Source organism: Ptychodera flava, chromosome 13 (assembly GCF_041260155.1).
Source record: "Ptychodera flava strain L36383 chromosome 13, AS_Pfla_20210202, whole genome shotgun sequence".
In the NCBI taxonomy this organism is placed as follows: domain Eukaryota; kingdom Metazoa; phylum Hemichordata; class Enteropneusta; family Ptychoderidae; genus Ptychodera; species Ptychodera flava.
The window spans coordinates 9,329,366-9,355,884 of record NC_091940.1 but is presented as its reverse complement, the minus strand read 5'-3'; the positions used below and the strand labels follow the sequence as shown (position 1 = coordinate 9,355,884).

Below are 26,519 nucleotides of genomic sequence, written 5' to 3'. Positions count from 1 at the left end.
CAAAAAAACAGATACAAGTGTGGTCAAACAAAAACTCAAACTTTATTTTGCGAATGTATCACCTACAGCAGGACATATGTCTTTCCCAATCTACGCATTGGGTATGATACTAGTGGCTGCGGTTGTCATTATTCTTTTCCTGCTGGTGTATATTGCAAAGAAGCAATGGCCTTACGTACCTGTAGATGGAAACGACCGGGAGTTTGAGGATTATCTACAGGCAAGACTCACCTTAAGTAATTTTTAAAGTGGCGTTGCACATAACACAGCTTTTGCTCAAAATCACATATTTACAAAGATTATTTCAATTTTAATTATTTGTTAACCCTAGATTAAACATTACAAGAAGTCGCAAGTTGGATGGTTGAGAAAGAAGCATGAAAATGTATGCAAGTAGCCCGATTTGCTGGCATCTATTTTCTCCTGTTTTCAACATTTCAACAATAAAAGATTTTCTACCCCACATTTGTACCCTTTGCATACTTCGAGTACCCTAATGCTGCCATTCTAAATTTCAGATTTTTGCTTTTCGAAAAAGGTATATTATTACGGAGTTTTCCTCTCATGTTTGATAAGAAATATTGCTGTAAGAAAGTTTGCTGATAAATTGCAATGCTACCTTTATCAACGTAGACACTTTATATGTGCTCAAGAAGTAATGACCATTGTCAATAGTTAAATTTTTATTATATTTAGTATTGTAGCTAAAAATAAGAGCAAACATTGCATGATCTCAAGGCAGTATTTGCAAATATATATCTCAGGAGTTATCACATTTAAATCATTCCCTGACATCGAGTTTAGGTTTTGCCTTCTAGATTCAATACAATTTTACATAAAGGGTCCCAATGTCATAAAGATAAAATTTTAAAAAATTTCCACCATGTATTTCCTTCACATAGATTCCCTGAAGTTACAGGCCTACCAAAAGCTATGGGACAACCGATTTCCAAAATGTATCCTTGTGTTTTTACTTTGTTTTTGTTATTATTAATTTAACTAAGATTTAACTATCTTTTCTAAGTAGGAACATTTACCGAAAGCAGCATTAGCTTGGAATGTTGAGAGAAAAGCTTTGAAGATACTAGATGAAGAGCCGATTGGTGTGGGAGAGTATGGACAAGTCTACAAAGCTCGATTGGTCCTCAATGGAAAGGAACAAATAGTCGCAGCTAAAACTCTCTGCGAAAGTAGGTCAAATTCCTCTAAACTCAAGTTCTCCACTTCTATAAAGGTCGCTATTCGTCTTGCCGTCCCCCTGCATTATAATATGAAAGTCAGCGTGCGTGTGTGCTTGTAAACGTTATCATATACCCATGGCCATATCGCTCCTTCATGGTTACATTTACCGTAAAATATTAGCCATTATATTTTGCGGTAAACGTCGATATATGCACGATAAACGTCATCAGTTTGGAGTGTTTTGAACTACATTTGCAGTTTGATAGGAAGGAAACAAAGTAAACATGCAAAGTGGCTGCCACTATCCGCCTACGATGTGATGTTGCAGACATAAAAATTTGAAGGGTTTTCATCAACAAGGAATTTTCGAGGTAGCTAAATACGGGAATAATATGTTGAGTCTTGTGATGTTATCATATGTGGTTATTCTGTTAAAATTCTTGTAATTTTTCAGACAGGCTCTAGCGAACGTTCTACCGTTTGCTCGGCACGGTCTATCTCCGAACTGGTAATCAGTGCGTTGCGTTACAGTGATGTCGTTCGGGGCAGCTGTTATAATATCAACTGTCACTTTAAACAACTAAAATGGCCGCCCCTTCACTTCGAAGGAGGATCGAGCGCGATCGCAATCGGCCGAGATTTAAAGCAGAGGAATGAAAGTCTTCCCCTAGGAAACATCTTTCTGCGAGAACTACTACTTACCTGTCACTGTTACCTTTGGGTTATCTCATTTGCTTCCTTCTAGAAAGAGGCAAAAATTTAAATACACGTGATCTCATCCCAGGCGGAAACCGCCATGAGATTCCATATTCAAACCGTTCTCAACCTCCTTAATAGACTATCAAAACAGTGGGAATGAGGGAGGGAGGAGTGACAGGTAAGTAGGAGGTCTCGCATAAAGATGTTTCCTGGGGGGAACTTTCATTCTGCTTCATCCTCCTACTTACCTGTCACTGTTACTTTTGGGTTTACACAGAATCCAAAGCTTAAAAGGAGGGGGGTATGTCAAACACTTTCTCCAAACCTAGCTAGAGCCACACCTCAAAGAACCTAAAGCAAAATTAGCTTCCATAGGCACATCCTTGAGGTAAAAGTTAACAAAAGTATTTGGAGAAGCCCCCCCCCCAAGCTTTACAAATGTCATCAACTGACACACCTTTAAACAAAGCCCATTAGGCAGCCATAGCTCGCGTATCATGTGCCCTGATGGAATGCACGTCTACAATGGCCATCGGAAGAATCATAGGCAAGTTGGATTGTATATCTTAACAATCTAGAGAAAGTGTCCTTGGACGCTGGTCCATGTTGACCTGGGGACACCTTCATGAACAACTGTTCTATATTACCATGAAGTTGTGCAGTCATCTTAATGTAGTTACGAAGAACATTAAAAGGACAAATAAGTTTATCCTGTGGATCACTTGACATATTTTCAAGACTCGAAATGAATACATCTGTACCAACATGAGATACAGTTCTATTCTTGGACAGAAGACCTGCCTTCAGCAACAATCTAACACCTGTAGGCTCCTATCTTAGATAAGCACTGTTGATAGACAAAATATGAATCTCACTACGTCTACGCCCAGATGCCACAGCTATGAGAAAAGCAGTCTTCATAGTTAAGTACTTTAAACCAGATTCACTAATCGGCTCGTAAGAAGCTGGTTTGAATGAATCTAACACTAATAGAAGACTCAAAGAAGGCAAAAGTCTCCTCTGAGGAGGACGCTTAACTAAAAACCCTTTAAGCAGACTATCCAAAAGAGATGCTGACCTACACTATGTTCACCATAACTCGGAAGGAAAGAACTCAACGCTGAACGATATATTGAAATAGTTTGGGGTTTTAGACCTCTAGCCTCAAAAAGAAAAGACAAAAATTCACCCAGAGAACTTAGAGGTGAATGCATGGGATCGAAATCATGTTCTTTGCACCAATCACTGAATACTGTGAACCTGTAATTAAATGATTCAATGGTTGATGATCGACGAGAGTTCGCTGCATATTCTGCAGCTCTCGCTGAAAATCCTTTTGAGCAAAAACGTTGCTTGACAGTTTCCAAGCAGTCAACTGAAGGACTGATGGATCTGGTGAAGAAACCTGACAACGGCTAGCTCAGAATGTCGTGGGTCTCTGGTAACTTTGTTGAAATTTATATTTCTACCACCTGATGTTTTGACACCCGCTCTGTTGGGATAGGTCGTCTTCTGGACAGAGCATCTGCTATCAGATTTCACCTGCCTGGTATGTGAGCTGCCCTGATCCTGATATTTCTGATAATGCACCAATTCATAAGATGCCAAGTGAGGATGCAGAGACAATGGGACCGTGTTCTCCCTCGTCTGTTCAAATATGATACTACGGTTGAATTGTCTGACCTTACAAGAACCAATCTCTCTCAGATATGAGGGACGAGAGCCTTTAAACTTCCCAATACTGCCTGAAGCTAGAGACAGTTTATGTGCTCTTGTCTCTGGGCTACTGACCAGACTCAAGAAATGGTCAAATCTTCTATATGAGATCCCCAACCTTGTATTGAACCATCCGTTGTTATTGTAACCTTTGGGGGCTCAAGGGACAGTGTAACTCACCTGAAAAAATGAATCTGTTGGTCCACCAATGAAGATGCTGTGTTAACAGGGCGTTTACCCTTATAGGATGATTGAGAGGATTCTGATGTGGTCTCCATTGAGACAGAAGGAAAATTTGAACTGGCCTCATGTTCAACCTTGCCAAAGGTATGAGCAGAACGCAAGCTGCCATAAGACTTAAGAGATGAAGAAAGTACCAAGCCATCTGAAAACTGCTGGGCAAGAGGTGACTTACCATTTAGCAAATAGCTTGAAAACGTTCTGGAATCAGAGTAGCAATCCCTTCCTCCAAATCTATTTTCGCCCCTATATAATGAATGCTCTGACAGGGGCAAAGTTCTGACTTATTTTCGTTTGGTAGCAAGCCTAGACTGACAGTTGTTCTTAAAATACATGCTGTATCCCGCTGCAATAACCTGATCTGCGTCTGCCTGGCTAGCCAATCGTCCAGATACATGTGGACATAAATCTGTTGCTTTCGAAGAAAGGCACCCCAAACTGCTGTGATCTTGGTAAAGACACAGGGTGCTGACGACAGACCGAACGGCAGTGTCCGAAACTGAAACACCCTGCCCTGCACTTCAAACCTGAGAAAATGTCTGCAGTCTGAGTGAATAAGGATAAGTTGATAAGCGTCTGTTAGATCGATTGAAACTGCATAATACCCTTTTGACAGATCTGATAAAACTGAGCTTAGAGTTTCCATCTTGAAGTGTTTTTTTTTGAGAAAATGGTTTAACGGGCGGAGATTCAAAATTGGTCTCCAACCCCCTGATCTCCTTGGAATTAGAAACGTTGAGTTGTATAAACCTTTTGATCTATCTGTGACAGGCTCTATAGCCCTCTTTGAGATCAATAATTCTATTTCCTGCATTTCTTTTCCCTAAATTCGTCAAAAGAGGACAATTTATAACCTTGCTTGTAAGTGGGGGAACTTGTAGAAATTCCAAGCGATAACCTTCCGAAATCATCTCTAAAACCCACGGGTCTTGGTTATCTTGGCACAGTGCTGACTGAAAAGAGAGAATTTTCCCCTTAATGGCACATCCGGAAAAGGAATTTGAATATTGAATTGCGCTAGATTTACACATTGGGCCCTTGCCAAACCATCATTGTTTAACAGAACGGTCTCTGGGCTTATCCGGAAAGGGCAGCACTGGTGGTCTAAAGCTCTTCGTATCAATTTTACCCTTAAAGTAATTACTAGGTGTAGCAGAAACAGAACTCTTAAAGTCTGTTACGTTTAGCAGAAGGCTGCGACTTTGGCTGAAATGAAGCAGGTCACATAACTCCCTGACGTGGTCTAGAAAGGGAGACTATTTCCCTGACATCTCTAGCTGCTTCAGCTTCCTGGTGAAAAATATCTGAGACTTCTCCATGGAAAAGTTCATCACCACGAATAGGAAGCTTATTCAAACGGTTTCGAGTTGATCTTGTATGAAAATCATCTGATCAAGGAATAATTCCTTCTGGCAGAAACAGACAAAGCAATCGCATGCAAAGGTTGATCTACCAAAGAAGTTAGTGAAAACTGCGAAAATTCCAAACCCTTAGACAATTGGTCATCCGGGATATTAGAACCTGGCGAAACTGCCGTATGTACAAAAGCAGTTGCCAACAAGGAACGTGAAATGCAACTCAGTAAAACTCTGAGAGCTTTATCTACCATAAGGTGTCCAAGATCAGCCTTATGGGTAAAACTTATCAAATCCTTAGCTGAAAAAATGTTTTGTTTTTATCAGCTGCCAACTTAGTGTGGACAAAACTTTCTACATTAGCGCTCTAGAAAACTCCTCAAAGTCGTTTTCAAGGAAACTGAAATTCTTGTCTGCAGACTTTGTGTACTTGGACACTCCGGGTAAACTCTTCTCAATAGCTGTCCATCTTTGTGCAATCAGTCCCTCAATGGGCAAACGAGGATCACCTGAAACTGTACTATCTCCACCAAATTAAAAAAAATGACGTTGACTATTATTGCTTTCATCTATTGTACAGCCAAGCACATTGCCAATAATGTTAATAATGTCATGCAATTTCCCAGACAAAGCCTCTGACATGTCAGCATCAGTAGTAGAAATTTCTGAATGAGTATCAGATGACTAGAATACCAAGTGAGCAAATATTGCAGACCGATTTCCATGAAGAAAATTACTGCAGTTTGTTTATTGTCCTCTTAGAAATATATAGACGTGACTCTGACTTCGACGCGTTTTTTCATTTGATCTATTCCATCACATTTAAATCTACTTACCAATGATTCTCTTAGCCGTGCCCACTGTCTGTGATTTTCTCTTTTCAATTCAGCTCTTTCAGATGCAATAAGCCGGAAAACTTTCATCAACGAAGTCCGGTGTCTGCTAGAATTAGCACCACACCCTAACATTATCTCCATTCGTGGCATTCACATAACTGGAGGTAGGACTATACACTCCCTGCTATAGGGACAAAGGAGTTAACAAAAGTTTCATATGATTAACAATTAAATAGATTAAGCGAAGGATTACACCTAATTCTGAAGACGTAGACTTTAGTAAGACATTTGCTAAGGTTCTATATCGATTCCCGGTTGTGGAAAATTAGGTTTTTCTCAATTAATCTGTATTTCTGTAATCTTAACGGCTGAAAATAGCATGCATTGTATTAAGTTTCTCATTCTTTCAAGTCTCAAAAAAGTTTAGTTCGAAGGAATTTATGATAACATTCATTGACATTATTTGCCATGCAAACCAAATTTTCTGGTAACTTATGTGAGTGTTTTTTCGTACAATCCAGATCCAAAATACATACTGACAGAATATGCACCTAACGGTGATCTGAAGAACTACCTCATATGCTGAGATATAGATTGCTCAACACCGAGACTGAAACACGATTGATAGAAGTTGCCAGAGACGTTGCCAATGCACTGTCGTTCATGTCAGGGAAAGGTGTGATGCACAAAGACATCGCTGCTCGTAATGTATTCCTGGCTAATGATTTCACAGCCAAGATCGGAGATTTTGGACTTGGACGGGACGTTTACGAAAGAGTTGAGAGTGATTATCATTCAGTTTCGTGGGTATGTTATCAATTATTTTCATTTTCTAAAAGTCACCATTTACGTCCTTTTCAACCACGGAAAATATTAGGAAATAGTTCTAAAGCGTATACTTTCAAATGTTTTTCTCGATGTAAATGGCCGAAATAGTAAGATTTTGTGTATACACGGAACTAATAAATATGTTCATTTAGAATAAGTTATTTTTCGTGGCTCTTTTATTCTTTTCACGTAGGTGCTTCTGACAGTTTGTAGTAGATTCAAACGATGTGGCAGTGTCACAAACGTTCTTCATCTCATTTGTTGTATGTGTGCCGTATTTCTTTGCTTCTTGTTTTACTCCTCTTGTCTTGCTTAACCGTTTATTTGCCCTGGCACCTTTCTGTCTGCCAATTTCTATTTTCTGTGAATACCCAAGGTTACAGGGGTTGTCCTTGAGTCGGATCACGTTTACTGCGCACTCACACCAACATTCGTGATGCATTTGTTCGCAGGCACATCACCATAATCGACTTCCGTTACGATGGATGCCACCAGAATTTCTCCTTGATGGAACGTTTACACTTGAAGGCGACAGGTAAGATGAACAGCTGAAGACGAACATTTTTCCTAATTTTTTATCTAAATAATGTAAACTATTAGTTAAAAGTTTGGGAAACTGGTATTTTCCTTTATAATCAAAGGAATCTTTCAATTTTTTTTTGTTTTTCGCTCTTAAAATGATTTGTCACATCGAATATGCCAACTAGAAAATAAGTTTGCAATGGCTGTGTTTTTTTATATTACTCACTCAAATAAAATTAAAATATGAATCTCATTTTCTCTTAATACTTGGCCTGTGTTATATAAACAATCAATATTCATTGATATTTTGCCATACAGTAAATCTGTATCTGTTTTTGTTCTTGTCACAGATGGTCGTACGGAATATTACTGTGGGAAATAGGTTCTCTTGGTAAGTGCTGAAAATCATAAATTTTTTATATCAACGTAATCTCTTGTTTGAGAAAAAGAGAGAATGTTTTCACTTTTAACACGATTGGAAGTAATTTGGGGAATATGATATAGTAGTAAATTCGGTATAATAAGTACATTTAAGCTCATCTACTTATAACTTTTTACTGCGATTAACTCGTTTCATAGCTAAGTTGTAACATTGCAACTTTCAGCAATACGGCTCCTGACTCTTTTGAAAAATTTGAACAATTAAAAAATCCCATTTTCCCAATTAGTTCCAATCGTGTTTATAACATATGGATACCAGTAGTTCTATCTTATTTAATGCATTATGTTCGATGTTGGTCTTTCGACAAGGTGATTTTCCCATGACGGATGTACCAGTTGAAAATTTACTTGAAGATCTACAAAATGGCAAAAGACCGGTGAAACCAGAAGGATGTACAACTATAGCGTAAGTAATCGATAGTTATATCGACCTTGTAGTCAGGTAAACTAAAGTACGTCAAATTTGGTCAGATTGATAGTGAACTAATAACTACAAATTTATGATTTGACCTGTATCATGAAGGTTTATAATATTTTATCTTTCGTGAAATACCACTGCACTTACCACTTAAATTAAAAAGTTGGCATATACCATTCATCTAAAAATTAAATGAATTTTCTTACGGTATATACCAGAAGCCGATCGCCATTCTCCAGCTCCGTGTCCATGCCGACTTTGTATTATGTATTATGTACCTATGTAATATGATTTAAGAGAGCTAATACTGTATCAGCTATGCCTAGATACAGGAATACAGAAAAGCAGGAATGTTCATCACCGTACAACGTTGTTTTATCTTTTTTAGTTACCAGATTATGAAGAGCTGTTGGCATGAAGACAGACGCGAGCGCCGAACAGCAGAACAACTGATGGCCGACTTCGATGATATGTTAAGAACTCCAGCTAACAGATCTGAAGTAAGTTCTATGAATATGACATCAGTTTGTTCTCCTCAAGTGTTTTCTTAAACTGTCAGTTAGAAACATGTACAACAATCTCAAATTTATATGAATGCAATTATAATTAACACGATTGGAACTAATTTGGGATAATTGGACGGTGAAGTAATGTCGATACAATCTGCAAATGTAATCTCATCTGCTTTTCTTTTAAAGTCACACACTTGTTTTAATGAGTAATTTGAAATATTGCAACATTCGGCTATAGGGTACCTAACACTTTTGAGAAATTTGAAAATTATGAAAATCCAATTATCCTAAATTAGTCCCAATCGTGTTAATTTTTGATGAGTGGCACATTATGCTGTTTTTCTGAGTGTGTATTTTTCTTTCTCAAATATTTAACATAATGTTGCAACTTCAATGTTCTCATCATTTGCAGAGATTCTTCACTGAAGACTTTAAAGAGAGACACAGCAATGAACTCAACTATGACAAATCATATGAATTACCTGTATGACAAGAGCGTGTGGCTGGAATATTTAACACTTATTCGGTAGTCTACCAAGGGCTTAAAGAGATAGTGCCTTTCCTTTATGCACAGCCAAATACCCACGTTTGACAAAGGACACTACAGTCTTCAAATGTCGCGCATAAATATGAAATTATATACACTTTTGTGAATCTTTGAAATACTGTATTCATGCTACATATCAAAGACGTTGTCTGAAATCTTTGATACAAAAGTATGTTGACGTAAAATTATTACATTTTATTTATGTTTGAATAAAGAACCACAAGAATTACGAATCTATGTAGGCTTTAAGTATATGATCGCAATCATACTAATCCATAATCCAAAAACACTAGGTCAAAATTTGTAAGACAATAGTTGTAAACATAGACACAAAACAGCACAGAACAGACAGTAAATAGACGGTACACAAACAAAGTTAAATTCATGAAAGAAAGATATATGGACCTCTGGCCAAAAGACCAAGAAGTGATGTCAGGTGTTTCGAAAATAGTTTTGTCATGTTTGTCTTGACACTTTGGGCTGAGATGCTGTCAACAGAGTATAATCTGTCCTGTAAGGCTACGTTCACCTACGTTCACAAAAACATTTAGGGGGCTAGAGGAATTTAGGGGGATTCGATAGTAGAGAGGGACTTGAAAGTTTTGCTTTGCCTATAGGAAGGACCAGAAATTTTTTTGTTCCCTTTCTTCACGATTGGAAGGTTTGATGGGTAATTCAATGTACATTTAATAACATTTTAATGTCATCCAGTTGTTCTAATGTCAGTAATAATTAAACAAGATTTTAAACCATTTTGTCACATTTCATTACTTTTATGTCGAACAAATCTAAAACTGTAGGAATTTTCGTACAATAACAAACAAGTAGGCCTAGTATCGGGGCAGAAGCTGCAACTGTTGATAACTTGTTCAAACCATAGCATTCCATGGGCACAAACTGCACCCAACTTCTTGCAGACTATTTTTGTATTCGTATGAAACAGAGTTCATACAATCACTTCAGAAATCTGGGTGTAAAAGCATTGACAAGCGATTTAACAACACCCACCGATATATCGATGATCTCATCAGTTTAAACAATCCTGGTATACCCAATTATCTACACCATATCTACCCAGATGATTTAGAAATAAAAGAAACAACTGAAAGTGTGGACTCGGCTTCATACCTAGACGTATTGTTTGAAATTAGACAAAATACACTATATACTAAGCTGTATGACAAAAGAGACGATTTCAATTTTGAAATCATAAACTTTCCCTTTTTGTCGAGCAATATACCATCATCTCCAGCTTATGGTGTGTATATTTCACAACTCCTTAGATACAGTAGAGCATGCAATTCATATGAAGACTTTCGAGTTAGACACAGCCTATTAGCTCAAAAGTTAGTGAGGCAAGGATTCTCAGAAAGTAGATTAGTGAAATCATTTAAGAAGTTCTACGGTAGATACGGAGATGTTGTATCAAAATATGACCTGTCTGTTACTCAAATGATGAGTGACAGCATACCAAATTTTGACTCACAAAAGTAATTTTGTGAATTCACCAAATAACAATGGATTTGTCGCTTTGGGTCAATCTTGACGGGTGCGGCCAGCTGGCAGGGTACGCTTACCCATTCCGGACACCTGGTACCACCACTATTTTGTGGTTCAAGATGACCCCATTGCCTTTGTCATTTTCAATATGTTCCTTGGACCTGGTAAATTTCTTAGTTACCTTGAATGATAACGATTATTGGACCTGATTTGATGTCTATTTGTATGCTGCATACAGCGGAGCTAAAAAAGATTGGGGTAACCATGCTTTATTTTCTAAATTTTCATATTCTCATCATGAAAAAACACAAGGTAGACTTTGTACAGAAAGACTCTAATTTTAATGGAAAAAATGTTTGACTACATGGATTTACCAAATCAAATTTACTATTATTACACCAAAACTTTCAGAGATTAAAACGTTTATTTGACGGAATATTTTAAAATTCCAGTATTGCCAATTTTGTAAAATCTTGAAGTAACATCTAATATAGCCAGGAATTCACAATGATTGCATACTTTGTCATGATCGTCATTTTGTGTGTTCGTCAACAGGTACCATTGGCCTGGCCGGAGTTCGATAAAGTCAAGTCACCTAGACTGATAAATTACAAAAAGTCCGCTGATGTGTTTATAAAAAAGAATCAATTTAAGAACTTGCCTTCGGTTATTGAAATTTCTGTTTTACGTTTATGTTATTTCTATTTCACTATATTTATTATATTTCTTTGCGTGCATCCCTAATAAATGTGCGGCTATATGATAGTTTGTTTTTTTTGGGGGGGGGGGGCTTGAAAATTGTTTCTTATATATGGGGGAACTTCAAAAGGTTTGAGGGTATTGAGGTGGAAATCTGAAAAAAAGAAATTTCAATCGCGATTCCGCCACCCCTCCCAGCCGTTATTTGTGAACTCAGCCTAATTCCCAACCATCAACCATGAAGTGTATACAGTGATAGATATCGAGATCTCGAACCTAACTTACAGGAAGCATATTGAAACGGGGAGCATATTGAATAACGTGAGGTAAGAATTTTGTCTTGACACAGTACCGATCAGCCTGTTCAGTTTTTTTCTTTGCGAATTTCACGTTTTGCAAATCTCTTGAAAGAATTAATTTCGTATCTTTGAATAACGTTTTTAGGTATTAAGCTTAGCAAAACATTCAGGTAAACTCTTTTACAGGGAATGTTACTGGCCTGCGTCTTTAGGAACAGCAGGATATCTTTCAAGAGGTACTGGTCAGGATTGAAAACAGCTGGGCTCTAGCCATTTGGTTAGCGTGAATTTTATACGCTGCTTCCAAGTATTTTTTACACAAAACGAAACTATATGTGCACGGGTAGGAGTTGCACCCTCATATGTAGTCATTGTCACCGTGTCATCGCCATTGGCCTCCCCAGCTAATGATTTTGCCGCTGTTGGATATTGCGTCGAAAATGTTGGGGTTCTTTGACTTTCGCATGTGGCAATGTTCTGAAGAAACTACTCCATTCTCTTACAAGGCTCTGTTGGAAATTGGCAATCAGACATTTTAAGTGTGTGTGTTAAAATTCTTATAATTGTTATTGATAAAACGTTTTTTCCGTGTTCAGTATTTTACTGTAGCATTTATTTATGGTATACGTTAAATACAGCCATCTTATTTACCCTTATTACTTCAAAATGAATAAAGTGAAATATAATGTCAATAAAAAGAATATGTGTGTTTCCTTTCTTTTTCTTGCTAATCCATCGTCCAACAGGCGAACGCCCAATACAGGAAAAGCTAGCCATAACCAACTACCCAATGGAGCAATGAGGAGTAAAGTACCTTGCTTCAGGGCAAAATACACTGTTAGAGTCTCGAACCTACCATCCTCCGACAGTGAGTTCGTTACTCTGCACTTACAGGGTCTAAAACTCAGCACCCTCTGATAGTGAGTCTGGTACGATAACCATTGCCCAACGGTGCCTTCGAAAATTAGGGTTAAACGGTCGGATGAATTTTTATTGTTATCATTGACGGCCAGGACCCATAAACCACCATAAGATTTAGAGACTTCACTCCAAAATATTTAGTGTTGGTCGTGTTATCGGAAACAAACGCATTTTATTGTTTGACTTTACGGGAATTCCCTGTTTCGGTTTACATCTCGTCACATGATATACACGCAGGTTATTTTCATTATGTCATTTTCAACACTTTCAATAGTATGCTCTCTTGCTTCTGTATTTATAAATCGGAAGAAGTCCATTGAAGCACATGCTTTTATGAAGGATCAATCATGACTGTACGACAAGAAGTACGGTACCTGGAGACGCGCGTCTTGTGTTTTTACTGTCTTATCAGGTTATTTTCCTTAGGTAAGTGTGCGATCAGCTGCGGAATGTAATGTCATTGTAGGTAGCTGTGTGATAATCACCACAGTCGTTCACTCAGTTAGCTCGTAGCGGCGCCAAGGTTCGGCGTGCCTCATCAACCTTTGTGGTGTATTAGTGTTCTCATGGTCCGGTAAATCCGTGGTTGTCATATCTCTTAACGTCGCAAAACCTTCAACCGAATGAGCCCTATCTGATTGACAGACCTTCAAAGCTCGCAAGAAGCTGCCTAAAATAATATAAAACAGATGATGGGGAAGGTTCGTTTATGTCAATATAGATCAACAACGATGAGACATTAATGCATTTCTGTGCCCTGCAATAATTCTCTCTCTCTCTCTCTCTCTCTCTCTCTCTCTCTCTCTCTCTCTCTCTCTCTCTCTCTCTCTCTCATTATATTTTTTTCGCAACAGAAGCCTCAGAGCAAGTTGAAGTCGAGAATAGCTATAACTTTACGATCCCTATACCCGAAGTACGTAACTCCTACACTTTTCGTATCTTTTTAACCACTTACGAAAGCGGAAGCGACGTAAGATTTAAATGTTGGTGAACCGTGCTCGGAAGGTTAGCACGTCCGATAACTGTTTATTCAAGTGAGAACAGATGCTGCTTTGGGAAGTGGGGCTAAGCTAGTCTGTACACAGAATATACAATTGATATAAACTATTCTAAGAGCGTAGTTGTTTCTTGTCGATCGTCATGAAAACCTGATGACTTGAAACATACGGCGGTTTGATGTGTGGAGGTTGCATGCTTTTGAAACTTCGTCACAGAAACTTAAAAACGTTCTCAATATACATTCTCATTGTTCGAACGGTGAAAGTTTTGTTTTAAATGACATGCTGTTTTTACAGATTACGTTTTGTTCAGTTGAAACGAAATTGCGATCTAATTCTGTAAAGCGGAAGTTAACTTATTCAAATTTATTTTTGTACAAATGGAGGAAAGTAACAGCTGGGCAACAGAACAAAATGGAAGTTTTATGATGTCAATTATATAAGTAAGAAGCGACGCTGAACACTTCCCTATAAACGTTCGGACAATGCTATGCATGTTGATTTCAAGCACATAGCCTACGGGTTAAATCCGTGACAAATTGCTTCCAACCGAATTGCAGCTACAAATAATACAAAAGCCATAAACCAAAGTACCCTTAGCCTCTGTAGTTTTCGGTTTTACGAAGAAAGGAAGTGAGCTGTATAGATGACTCACTTTTTTAGTTGTTCCGTTCAATCACATGCTCATGTATTTGGATTTCGCTCATTTAGCTTTTGCTGAGTCAAGAAAGTCAAAATTCGATTCTTAAAGGATTCTTAGAGTATTCGATACCTCAGAAGTGAACGTAATTTGTCACCGATTGGATTTGATGTTAAATGATACCCCTTGAATTTGTCGTGTTTAAATATGGTGCAAACGACTTTGAAAGATTTTTAAAGTTTTTGTTTTTTGAATAAATAGACAGTTTACAAATCAAACTTCCATCACATCTTTCAACCGTAAAGTAGTCATTATTGTACTTTTATCATCGCAACTAACGTGTTGGCTGAAATAGCGTCAGTAAATAGTACGTTGCCTTGGTCAAATTAATATTGATATGATAGAAAAATGAGTGAGTGATGGATTACATAACTATTTCCCTCTGTCATTTAGAGCTCAAAACCTGGAAAAAAAGTATTTAATCTCAAGGACGCTTTGGGAAGCAACGCAACTTCTTTCCAGATGCTGTCAGGAAATAAGGTAAATGTGTACATATGAGGCAACGTCCTTGTCGATTTAATGAAAGTTCTGAATTGCGAAAAATCGATTATCTCTAAGTTACCAAGGGGCAACGTCAAAAGATCGATGTTTGAAAAAAAACTTAATTGCTTAAGTTTGGGGGTGGGGGTTTTTAACCAAATTAATTTCTGTGCAGTCAAAACGATTTAACGTCTTTTTGGCAAATTGTACGATTTCAAGGCTGCTTTTCGTACACTAAAACCGATCCAGTCACCCGTATTTGTTTTACTGTATAATGGGTTTTCAATTTTTCATATAATTCAATGATACATTGGTACGTCGTTTGAAAGAATTAGTACAGGGTATGAGTCCGCAATGTTTTTCAATTTTAGGTCAGTTAAGTTAGAAGGGGGGTGGGGGGGGGTCTGAGGCCAAACTTAAGCAATTAAGTTAGATTTATTATATTGTACTTTTGATGTTGCCCCCAAGTAGATTGGGTATTGATCGTAATACAGTTTACGGCAGGTGGAAATACATAGAGAGAAAACGAACTGACAGTAAGGTTTGTCGTCGATTTCAACCACCCTAAAGGAATTTGGTTGAATTTAGGCTTGACATTATTCAATAGTGCAAGGCATTTAATGTGAGAAAGGAAATCCCAAAACTAATAGCTGTAAGATTGTTAGGGCAAAAACGTTACGATAATATTTCGTCTGAGCCCCACGGAATTAGTCGAACTCTTAGGTATTCCTTTTTAACATTAAAATTTCGGTCTGCTTTTAAAACAACAAGTAGTATATGATTGAAAGAGGTCATGTATTTTATCAGTTAAACCAACAAATAAAAAATATAAATTAAAGAATATATTTAATGTAAAAGCAAATAATTTATATGCATATTACTTTATCAAGACAGACAAGATCGGCAAGTAAAGATAGCTTAATAAATATCATGTACAAAATTTGAAATGCCATAATCAAATATCATAAAACGCTCTTTGACCTTTTTATAAATCGTCCTGTACCATGCTCCAGATGCAAATATTGTCAGGATAGTGGAGATGAACTAATTCATCAATTTGCAGTATCTTCTTATGTATCAACCTGTAGTTTGAGTCAGTGTCATTTAATTCCTTTTCGTAGGACGACAGATTCAAACTACGGTCAAAGGGTATTCTGCTGACACGTGGATTTTTAGACTGTAATATCGACGCTCATTACAAGCTGCACATGTCCTTTATGGTAAGTAACATGGTTATCTTTTGGCCAATATTAAAGGGATAGTAGCTGTAACTTTTGAGAATATTTTCACTATTTTTGTTGCATGTCGCGAACTATTCACATGAATAAGCATAGTGAATCATGAAGAATCACCTACTAATTGACCCCAGTACGTAACGTGTATCAATTCCTCGTGATAAAGAATATTGACGAAGTGAATTTCTTAACGGACAGAAATTCAACGATGTTGACACACGGAATGCAACGTAATCGACTTTGTACGCATGTGCAAGAGAAGTACCGCACAGTTCAACTCTGGTTCAACATGGCGTTCACACTACAGCGCGCAGCGCAAGCGACCAGTACAGTGGGTCGACCGAACAATGTATCTGTCATTCACATTGACAGCTGGAAATATAACTGACAGTTTGGCAATATCCGATCCTTATCATGTCTAAACAAGGAAGCATATTCACATGTCCACCACTGTGTGGCTATGCGATGTAAAATGTTTATGTTAGCCTTCACAGTCATGACCCTTGAACATTACGAAAATCACTGAAAATTTGTAAACGTGAGAGACCAAATTGAGTTGCGGGTAACTGGGTAAAATTTGGTCACTTATGTAGATAAATTCTTCGCATGACTTATAGTTTGCAGTTATGTTGTCTTTTTTTCATTTGCGAAATAATCTTATTTCTGTAACCATGCATGTACACTTGTGTTGTATGTTGTCATATTCAGTGGTGATGCTCGCGACGGAAGTAAATTTTTATAAGAATGCCCCCCCCCCCATAAAAACAAACAAACAATAAACATGCATTTAAAAATAGACTGAAATAGGCAATACTGACGATGGAAATGTCTAAAGTACGAAAGCGCCTTTCAGAGTGATTAGCCAAAATGCAAACACTCTTTCAGGAAAATAAGCAGATAAAACAGCCCGTACACATCGCGGACGTCGACGGCTGTAGGCTACACTGAACGATCATTGATGGTGTGACCCGGGCCCCGCGTCCGAGCTCGCGAACTGTCACTGCTCACTGTACTTGTTGTGGTCGCTGTAGAAGAAACAACGTGGCATGTTAAAATTTATTGGTTTGATATTTAGGAAACGTAACCAGAGTTAGCAAATGTAATGACTCAACTACAAGTACCACCAAAATTTTGCTCAAAAATACTGCTGAAATCACTGATGTGTTCAAAACGTCACGTCAAAACAAAGGCCCAGCCGCGAGCGCGTCTTACCGCAAGATATTCCCAGCTGTCGCTCAACTTGTCAAGTGAAAACATCAACCCGCCAAACTCAAAAGATCATGGCGCGAAATAGCGAAGTTCACCGCCAAAGCAATTCCAATTTTGACCTCAAAATTTCAAGATCAACCAATTTCTCAGAAGTCGTTCAGACATTGTGGTCCTGTCGACTGACATTCTGTCATTCATCTTTGGAAAATTGTAAAATTGTGCGACGATGAACAGCTAGGATTTACCCGAACAGAATATCAACACGCCGCAGGAGAAATAACTAGAAGCATGACTCGAAAACATTGACTAGGACTCTGTGAATTATGCAAGAACTGGAAGTCAAAGAACCGGATTTTGTTTGGTTGTTGTTCAGAAAAAAATCACATATTCATCACAATAAGCAATATTCTCATCGGTGACTATTTCGTAGGCTACTACCGTTAGTTTTTCAAAAGCCCATTCCCAACTGAGCCATCGGCTTCTCACACCTCGTGCGACGGCACTGGTTGAGACATCTTCTGCACTATTGCCATATTCGTCATCGCCATATAATTCGTCTTTTTTCTTTGAGAGATATCTAATGCTTCACACGATACAAAGCGTTGCCATACATTTCGTAATCCATGATCGCTGAAACGTAGCTGTGGGTCCATAGCTAGGGTGTTTTCGGACAGGATTTCTGACTTTTACACGCTGATTTTGACTTTTATGTTATTAACCCCGCTGTGGTGGCGGGGTTAAAAAAGTAAAAGTCAAAACCAGCACGTAAAAGTCAGAAATCCTGTCCGAAAACACCACAGGTATGGACCCACAGCTAGCTGAAACAGAACTTTTTGCCACCTCTCTGAGTGACGAGAAAATTGCCAGTAACTTTATCCCCACCACGCAGTAAGATTTCCATGCACGACAATCAAATCCTGTAACTCGGGCAAGATTGCCTTCCCATTCCTAAATCTCCATTTGAGCCATTAGGGTGTCACAGGACGAAGGTAAACCAGAGACTTGTTCAAGTCGGTGTATTTTCAAAAAATAAAATGATTTGTAAAAGTTCCTTGTGTAAAATTTGGCAGCCCAGGTCAGATTTTCGTAGCGATCGAACGTTTTTTTATGTAGTCTGTGCAGCTATAGCAGTAGTGAGGTACATGTAGTTTGTATGGGGTGAAAGTCCCCTGTATCGTGTTCACCCCACTCAGCGCGTTCACATAATCCTACTCACACGTTTCACATGAAAACAGAACACAAATCATCGCATTCCAAGCGTTCACCCAACTCACACGTTCACAAATCACGCACTTGAACCAAGTCTAGTAAACCAGTAAGTAAATCCAGAGAATCAGACGTGCTGGCGGCAGGGTCTTTGTTTTTACGTTTTGAATGCATTAGTGATTTCAGCAGTAATTCCTGCGGATCATGTAGGTCAACGTCAAACGTACCTACACAACTGGTGTCCGCGGGCCCGAGTGTAAGCCGTTCCCAATCCCGTTAACTTGAAGTATAGCATCGCATCGTCACCTTTACATTGAACTAGTTGACTTGTTCACCGATAAATGACAAAGCAAACTGACTGAATTATGAATGCACTAGTTTTAAACTTTGGTAATGAATAGTTGGTGGAAAAATGCTCGACGTTTCGGGCTTTTTGACGCGGTGACAGTCGTTTCGGGCCCTGGCGCTGGCTCGGGCGATGCACTGACTGCCGATGCCGGGTCCGGCTAATGCACCGGGCCTAAATTACCTCTTTTTACTCTGACCTAATGCATCACCACTTGAAACGTAAAAAGCATTCTCATACTCAAGCAACAGAAAAAAAAAGAGTTTGAACAAATAGCACTCCAGATTCAAATGAACAGTGGACGTACATCACAATCAAAACAGATACACATGTGCGTAAGTTGGATATAAATATGCATTAATTACGACGCTCTCAGTCTCCATTGTTACAGTGATCACGTTTAAAATCCCGCTCTCGCGTGGCTAGTGATATCATCACTCCTTGTGCTCCATACCACGTGATCGCCTAACATTTTGTAAACACAAGCGCCGCGAACTTCGCTTAGTGGCAGGCCAGCAACAGTTTTATTACCGTTCGTTATTCACAATCGGGTGTTAGTTTCGACTTATTTCCTTGTCAATCGACAATTAGGAAGGGATAGATATAATCTAGCTTGGTTTTTATTATGTGGTCGGGCGGAAAAAAGTGGTCAAAAGTTACAGCTACTATCCCTTTAATATAATACAATGTCTTTACACACAACGTGCTGACACCTTCATGCTTGTGTCCAAAAGTTTGCGGCATGGTTAAGTGTAACAACTGACACACATCCAGAGGCGTAAATATATATATATATATATATATATATATTATATATATATATATATATATATATATATATATATATATATATTATATATATATATATATATATATATAAAGATATCTGTGTCTCTGGAAAAAAGGATATAACTAGGAGCTTTGGCCAAAGCAGGAAGTAGTAGTTCACGACAAGTGTATATATAAGAAAGCCACAGTCGAAAGAAGAAACGAGTCCTCACCTGTTGAAGCTTGTGTTAAGATATAATTTTGAACAAGAAATCTGTAGAAGAGATGGCATGTCAGAAATCTTAGAAAAGTTGATAAACTTAAGTAATTTCTGAATCAGACCTACACTTTTCCTGTAATCTATGTGATCTATTCTCCTTTGTATGAAATTGTACTTATCTTTCTCTTGGTACGGAATTTGACAAATAAAAGAGACAAAAATAAAGTTCTCTTTTCTGATACAAATATAGAAGTTGTACTAGTGCTCTTTTGTAGCACAGTCTAAATGATATATGTATGACAACTACACCTCAAAAAGAATTGGAACTATCGTTAACTACATGTTAACAGATCATAGTAAATAAGCGAGCGCAGCGGCCGCTGTCGAACATATTATGTTAGATAACATGTGTACAATGTATTTTGAAGTGGAAGTCTATATACCTACGAGTTTAAAAAGAGCGCACTTCCGTTCTTTACATGGAGGCGGCCATTGTGATTACTTTGTCGCGGATTACGTGAAAAATATGTTAACTATCACAACTCCTACTCGACAGTAGTTTTTCCTAACAAGAGACACCTTCTCTTTTAAAACCGTCAGAAATTAAGTTCAAAATGTGTATTTTCGATTCCTCTTAAAAGTCGGGTTCCTTTATCGCTGTGCGCTGCCATTTTGAAACAAGCCAACTCTCGCTAGAAGGTCAGACATGTAGATTCTTGCAATATGAACTGCAGACCCACGCGGGAATTCAAAATCGAGTTGCGGACCGCCCGCCACCGACAATGACAATAGTATGTTTTGCTTCAAGCGTTCTGTGTTCACGTCCAACTGTAATCTGATCTGAGTATGTAATTTAATAGTTGTCACTTATGACAAATGACAATCATATTCTTTCTTTCCATTTTAGACGAAAATCTGTTAAAAATAGAACGATTTTCATCATCGAACGGCGCAACGATTTCGTAAGTGCACGCCGCTACGCATGATGTTCAGCCAAGAGAATATTTAATATGAAACAGAATAATGAGCAAAATAAATGAACAAAATACAAGGCAACGATAAGATAACAAAGCATTAAAAAAGCAAACAAGTCAACTGACTTGAATAGCGTACAAAAGGGCCGAAGGCATGACCTACTATGAATGAATATTGAGACAAGGAGCCTAAAACAAAGGCTTGGTAACGCTTAGTGTCGTGTGCAATAGAAGGAAGATTGAAAAGATAACGCATACCAAGCATGTGTAAGTGACTTAAGGATAGCTGCATCCTGCATGGGGGCCAGCTCTGTAGCTTTGCATTTCAAATCATTGTTATTCGGTTTATCGGTGTTTTCCGGCATAATTTTGTAAAAACTATGTAATTTTATGACGTTTAAATCCGGAACTTGTCACATTGAAAACAGTTCCGGTTCAATTTCAGTCAAATGATAACTATGCGATCCCTGACGTCTTCAACGAGTTACCATTGAATCCTATGGAGCGCGCAACGTTCGATTTACGAGGCATGTAATAATAATCTTTACGGACCAAGGTAGTACGGCGGAAGGGCCCGAGCGTGCGGGGGCCCGTACGCCGTACGACCTAGGGCCCTAAAAGTTTTACCAGATACCTTATGGAATGACAAATATGCAGTTTACATGACATTCAGCATCGTTTCGGAGATAAAAATGCGTGCGATACCAAACATTCATCGCCTTTTGATTCATTTTTTAAGAAAATGATTGCCGCTTCCCGTCGCGGATTGACATACATAATGACGTCATTTGTTTACCTGTAGAATTCTAGAACGAGCAGAACAACTGCGTACTATTACGTGACCAGAAGCTTCAGTGTAAATTACAATCAATTGACATCACGCTTTTGTCCTTCCTACACCTCGATATCAGCCTGGATCACAGGCACGCACTTAGTATACAAAGGATTTCTTGAATCACTAGAATTTGGAATTATAAACCGATGTCACCGTCGCGGCTCCACTGTCGCCACGCGCCACTGCGATGTGAGCTAGTAGACTTTTTCCTGATCTCGCGCTGGCTTTGTGTACAAATAGAACGTTTGCGGATAGCAACGCGCGTAGTAACCAGAACCGAGGTAGTTCAGAAATGCACGCTGTTGCCCATATTTGAGCACCTGGCCGGGGCGTGATACGTAAAAAAATGCATGGAACTTAGGGCGCTTTCTCCCACAGCATTACACAGGCACGTGAATGTAGGTATATGATAAAGGCAGATGCGGGCACTAGAACCAGAGAAAGAACAAGTACGTGCGCACGGCAGGAATCAGCGCACAATAATGTATAGTAAGTAAATGTGACAGAAAACGATGTTGCACTGCAATAATTAGTGACTCACGGACGAAAACAACCAAAAAACCTCTAAAACAAAGCTTTCATATCAATACAGAGGCAAATTATCAAACCGATAGTTTGTACTAGGGGAAAATGATAAGATATATGAAGGATGACATATAGGTTTGTGATTCATAACACTAGACAGGACACTTATCACAGCAAGTAAACTTGCAGTTATATCCGTACAAAAGTCCCTTTCAACATCTTGGTCAAACTCAAGTGAGTGTTCAATGAACAAACACCATTTATATACCTCATTAATGACAATTCTGAATCTCAGTATTCTCGACAGCGGAGTGACATTAGTAGGTGAAATGCGTACCAGCGAGGTGAATGACAGATCAGACGATACAGAAGAGGGAATGATACAGAAATTGTGTCGTAAAAAGCAGAACAAAAAGTTTTGTCATTTAAATATATTGAAACTTTGAATATTGTTTTGGTGGTTGAAAAATCCGAACCTCTTCACGGCGCTGTGACGCAAAAATGACGTAACAAACCGCAAGTACCCGGATGACCCGCGGTCGAGAATATGTAGTGCAAACAAAATCACCGGTCAGTATGTACTAAATATAGATCGATGACAGCTAATCTACTATTTTCCCGATGGGGTATTGCTTTTTAACCTATTTGGTATTTTAGTCTTGCAGGACATAAGCAATATGGTCCAAGCTGAGAATCATGAAAACAGACGGCTTCCAATGAGGCCCAGGTTGATTTAAAAACACCGTGAACCATTTTTAGAAAGGTCGCTGATTTCAACGTATCACACGAAACATGTGTTTACTTTACTTTTGTTTCATCATAACTGTCTCATATGCACTTAAGTCTTTTCAGATTTTCATGACGACATAAATTATTAAAACGGACTTCAAATAACGTAACATCATATGAAAGTCCCTCGACATACTTGTTTAAACATACCATGGTTACAACTAAGAATTCTTAACTTTTGTCAATTTTTTTTACCAAAAGGAAAATTCCAAGAAGAATAAAGCAACGTTGACGGTGATTCTTCTAGACGAGCCCGACTGGCCACCATTTTACAACTCAACGTGTGAAACTCAAGTTTACGGGGGACTTCCCATAGCTCAAGTGAGTGATAATCTTAATTTGCATTTCTCTGAACAACGGCAAAGATAACAATAAATTATTGCGATAAAACGTGTATTCAAATGACGAAAATACGAATTTACACGATCATTCGTCCATCACAGTGTCCCATGTTTTTGCTTTGCTGGCAATTGTTTCAGTGTATTCAAAAAGAATACACTGAAACAATTGCCAACCAAGCTTTGCATACAGGATCTTCGATCTCTGTTGCTCGTAATTGTAGTAATAAGTACAATTGCCAATTTGCAAACATGATGTACGCCAAATAACTGATAGAAGACTTAAAAGTTGTAGGATTCTGAACCTTCGTTTGGAAATATCTTGTTAACTAAGGTAACTGTCTGTAAGCGTTCAAATTAGTAAGAGAAATGAGATAGGATGACCCAATGATACTATTTTGGTTTCCACGTTTCCGTTTGCAGAATGTCTATTACTTGGTCGATGTACTTCTCGGCAAAAACAGCATTCTTGCGCCATTTGTAAATTTTCCAAGTTTAATTTTGGAAGCAGACACTGATGGCCGATGTAAGTCATTTCAGTTGAACTCAAACTTTATAACTTACACATACTATATTTATTAAAAACAGCACTGGCTTGGTCATGTTAGTTGCATGGATCATTATGATACTAGAAGCCAAAATACACCAATAAGGGCACGCTAGACTATTCTGATGCTTTAGAAGATATTTCTGGCAAGGATTCTTGAAACCAGATACCCAAACACTTTAGGTGTCAAGGAATACTTGAATCTCTGATTCTTACTGTTTTTATAGTTAAGCACTAGTACATTGAAAAGATAATACCCTTTGTATGCCATTGAAACAAAAAATGTTTTGAGAGGACTTAGGGCGTACTATTACCCGCAGCTGTCATCGTCAATCGAACGGTAACTGAATTCAGTGAGTGTAATAAGGTAAAATTTAACCCAAGTAATCAATATTTATGCTATTTGTCTCTTCTCGGAAATGATAGTTTATATTAAGCATGTTCATTTTAAACCAACATTCAGTGACTTTGGTAATGACACTTACCATTTGTCCCAAACTGTTAATATAGTTACGTATCTACTTGTCACGATCTCCTAATTGCCGTTCATGTAGAATATGCCATCCAGCGTGCACACCAAAGGACGGGAGTAAGGAGATCCTCTACACGACTGTAATATTGTCCTATTTCCTAAATGGTTCCTAGCGTCCGTCATTGTATTATGGTATCAAACAGACAAAAAATGAAATATTAGCTAAGGGCTGATATCTGTCATATTTCATTGTGACACCAGTACACATATAACGTATCCATGATCTTGTACAGACATGCAACTTTATGCAACAAATTATGTACAGATATCATTCTCATGTAAAGGCGAAAATGGGAAGGCCAATGATACAATTCTAGGTATGCATAATGCAAAGTTAACGTATTAAGATGACAAGAACATACAAATGAAAATAAATAGAACAGCAGGGCACCGTCCATGGAACATCACAATGCCAAAACCCTGAAAGTGGTAATAAGAATACCAGAACATTTTCAACAAGTATGTGTATACAGGGGAGGTACTGACCTGGGATACTAAGTGCGGGGCCGATTATTATCCTCCTTTTTTACAGAAAAAAGTGTTGCAGTTGGCCCTGTACTCATGACGTTTCGCTACTTCAAAATTGCAAATGCTCAATCTCTGTAATAATTGTTTTTTATTTTGTGTTTCAATGGCATCAATAGATTGAAACAATACTACCATAACCTAACGTTTTCAGTTAAATCGGCTAAAAACATTAATGAAAACAATGACAACAACTACTACAAGAGAAACAACAACAACAGCACCGACAACAACCAGATTTCTAAGTTCTTTGGGGTTGTATCGTTGTGACAGTGGTAAAGTAACAGACGGAAATAGTGGGGATGTTGACGGAGACAGCAGAGTGAGAAAGCAAATTTCTATGTAAGCCTTTTATAGCCACTACCTTGATGCAAATAAGTCAACAAAAGGTTTATCATTCAATCGTGTCGCATCTGCAATCTCAAATGGTGGTCGAAGCTAATGTTGCACTGTGGGTGTTACGCTGCAAATAATCATTTAAACACATTATTTAATTATACAGGTGGCATTGACATCTTCTTTGATGCATTCGACCCATTCAGATTCCTATGCGATTTCATAGTAACATTTAGTCAACAGGAGGGACCACCAATTAAACCGACAGTCAAATTCTATTACGGCAGGGTACGTAACATTGATAGTAAATTGTGCGACAGCAAAACAGACATCTTCTCGATCAGTGTGTGGGTCAGAGCTATATTTTGGAAGCACGCAGTCGCTAGGGGGAATTCGCAATGTGCTAACTGACAAACACAAGAACAGGAACAAAAAGGCAATGCATGGACTGTAAATGTAAAATTAAAAGGCAGATAATGGATATCTGGCATAATCAAACGATGTCACTAAAATTGGTCGAATAGTTTTGATAAGTTTGGTTACTACCTTTTCTACATGTTATATAATCGCAATAATATATTTGAGAGAGAGAGAGAGAGAGAGAGAGAGAGAGAGAGAGAGAGAGAGAGAGAGAAGAGAGAGAGAGAGAGAGAGAGAGAGAGAGAGAGAGAGAGAGGAGGAGGAAGGGAGAGTGTGAATGAGAGTGTATTATCCTTGTAAGCACAATAAATGAGTTTAAGAAGGCTTTGGCCAAACTGTTTGTTTGGGAGACAAACATCAAAACGTGAAGTGAGAGAAAGGTGTACCTTGTATACTGAATGAGGCAGTTAGAGATGAACTTTATTTAATCCAGCATAAGGGATGGATTCAAATAAATGGAAGTGTGTCACTTACGCATATTCTCTTTCCTCCAGAACACATTTCCTAGGAAATTTTCCCATGATTCTTCAATACGATCAAACTGCATTGTCGAAATATCAATTGAGCAGTTTACTACAGGCGGACCGATCGTGATGCCGTTATCTGTTGTTCCTTCTGTCGAAGAACCAATCATCAGCACATTGACGTTGGAATTAGTAATTCAAGGTGAGCTAAATTTCATGACCAAAAGTGTAAGATTCCACTTATTATTCAGTTGATTCCGCTATTGTGCAGCCTCCAGTCGCGCAAGTGGAAGGCTGCCTCATAAGCAATGTGTTTTTGGAAACGAAATCTTTCACGTTTCATTTCTGCCATTTTCG

At 38.3% G+C, this 26,519-nt stretch overlaps 3 protein-coding genes across 3 annotated transcripts in view; all 3 read left to right on the top strand.

Moving 5' to 3' along the window:
• Positions 1 to 9,532, top strand: part of LOC139147343 (uncharacterized) — a 52,079-nt gene extending 42,547 nt beyond the window's left edge. Inside the window, exons 14-22 of the mRNA XM_070718399.1 lie at positions 69 to 220; positions 1,028 to 1,190; positions 6,082 to 6,192; positions 6,550 to 6,835; positions 7,309 to 7,391; positions 7,729 to 7,769; positions 8,129 to 8,225; positions 8,626 to 8,737; positions 9,162 to 9,532. Coding sequence (XP_070574500.1) covers positions 69 to 220; positions 1,028 to 1,190; positions 6,082 to 6,192; positions 6,550 to 6,614 — 491 coding nt within the window. The 3' untranslated portion in view covers positions 6,615 to 6,835; positions 7,309 to 7,391; positions 7,729 to 7,769; ... (1 more) ...; positions 8,626 to 8,737; positions 9,162 to 9,532. The remainder of the gene's footprint in view (positions 1 to 68; positions 221 to 1,027; positions 1,191 to 6,081; positions 6,193 to 6,549; positions 6,836 to 7,308; positions 7,392 to 7,728; positions 7,770 to 8,128; positions 8,226 to 8,625; positions 8,738 to 9,161) is intronic.
• On the top strand, positions 6,692 to 9,239 carry LOC139146981 (fibroblast growth factor receptor 1-like). Its single transcript, XM_070717835.1, has 6 exons — positions 6,692 to 6,835; positions 7,309 to 7,391; positions 7,729 to 7,769; positions 8,129 to 8,225; positions 8,626 to 8,737; positions 9,162 to 9,239. The coding sequence occupies exons 1-6, from the start codon at positions 6,692 to 6,694 to the stop codon at positions 9,237 to 9,239; spliced, it is 555 nt and encodes a 184-aa protein (XP_070573936.1).
• Positions 9,533 to 14,814: 5,282 nt separating the features above from the next.
• On the top strand, positions 14,815 to 25,689 carry LOC139146980 (uncharacterized). Its single transcript, XM_070717834.1, has 5 exons — positions 14,815 to 14,893; positions 16,015 to 16,113; positions 23,202 to 23,321; positions 23,762 to 23,864; positions 25,445 to 25,689. The coding sequence occupies exons 1-5, from the start codon at positions 14,876 to 14,878 to the stop codon at positions 25,687 to 25,689; spliced, it is 585 nt and encodes a 194-aa protein (XP_070573935.1). The 5' UTR covers positions 14,815 to 14,875.
• The last annotated feature ends 830 nt before the right edge of the window (positions 25,690 to 26,519 follow it).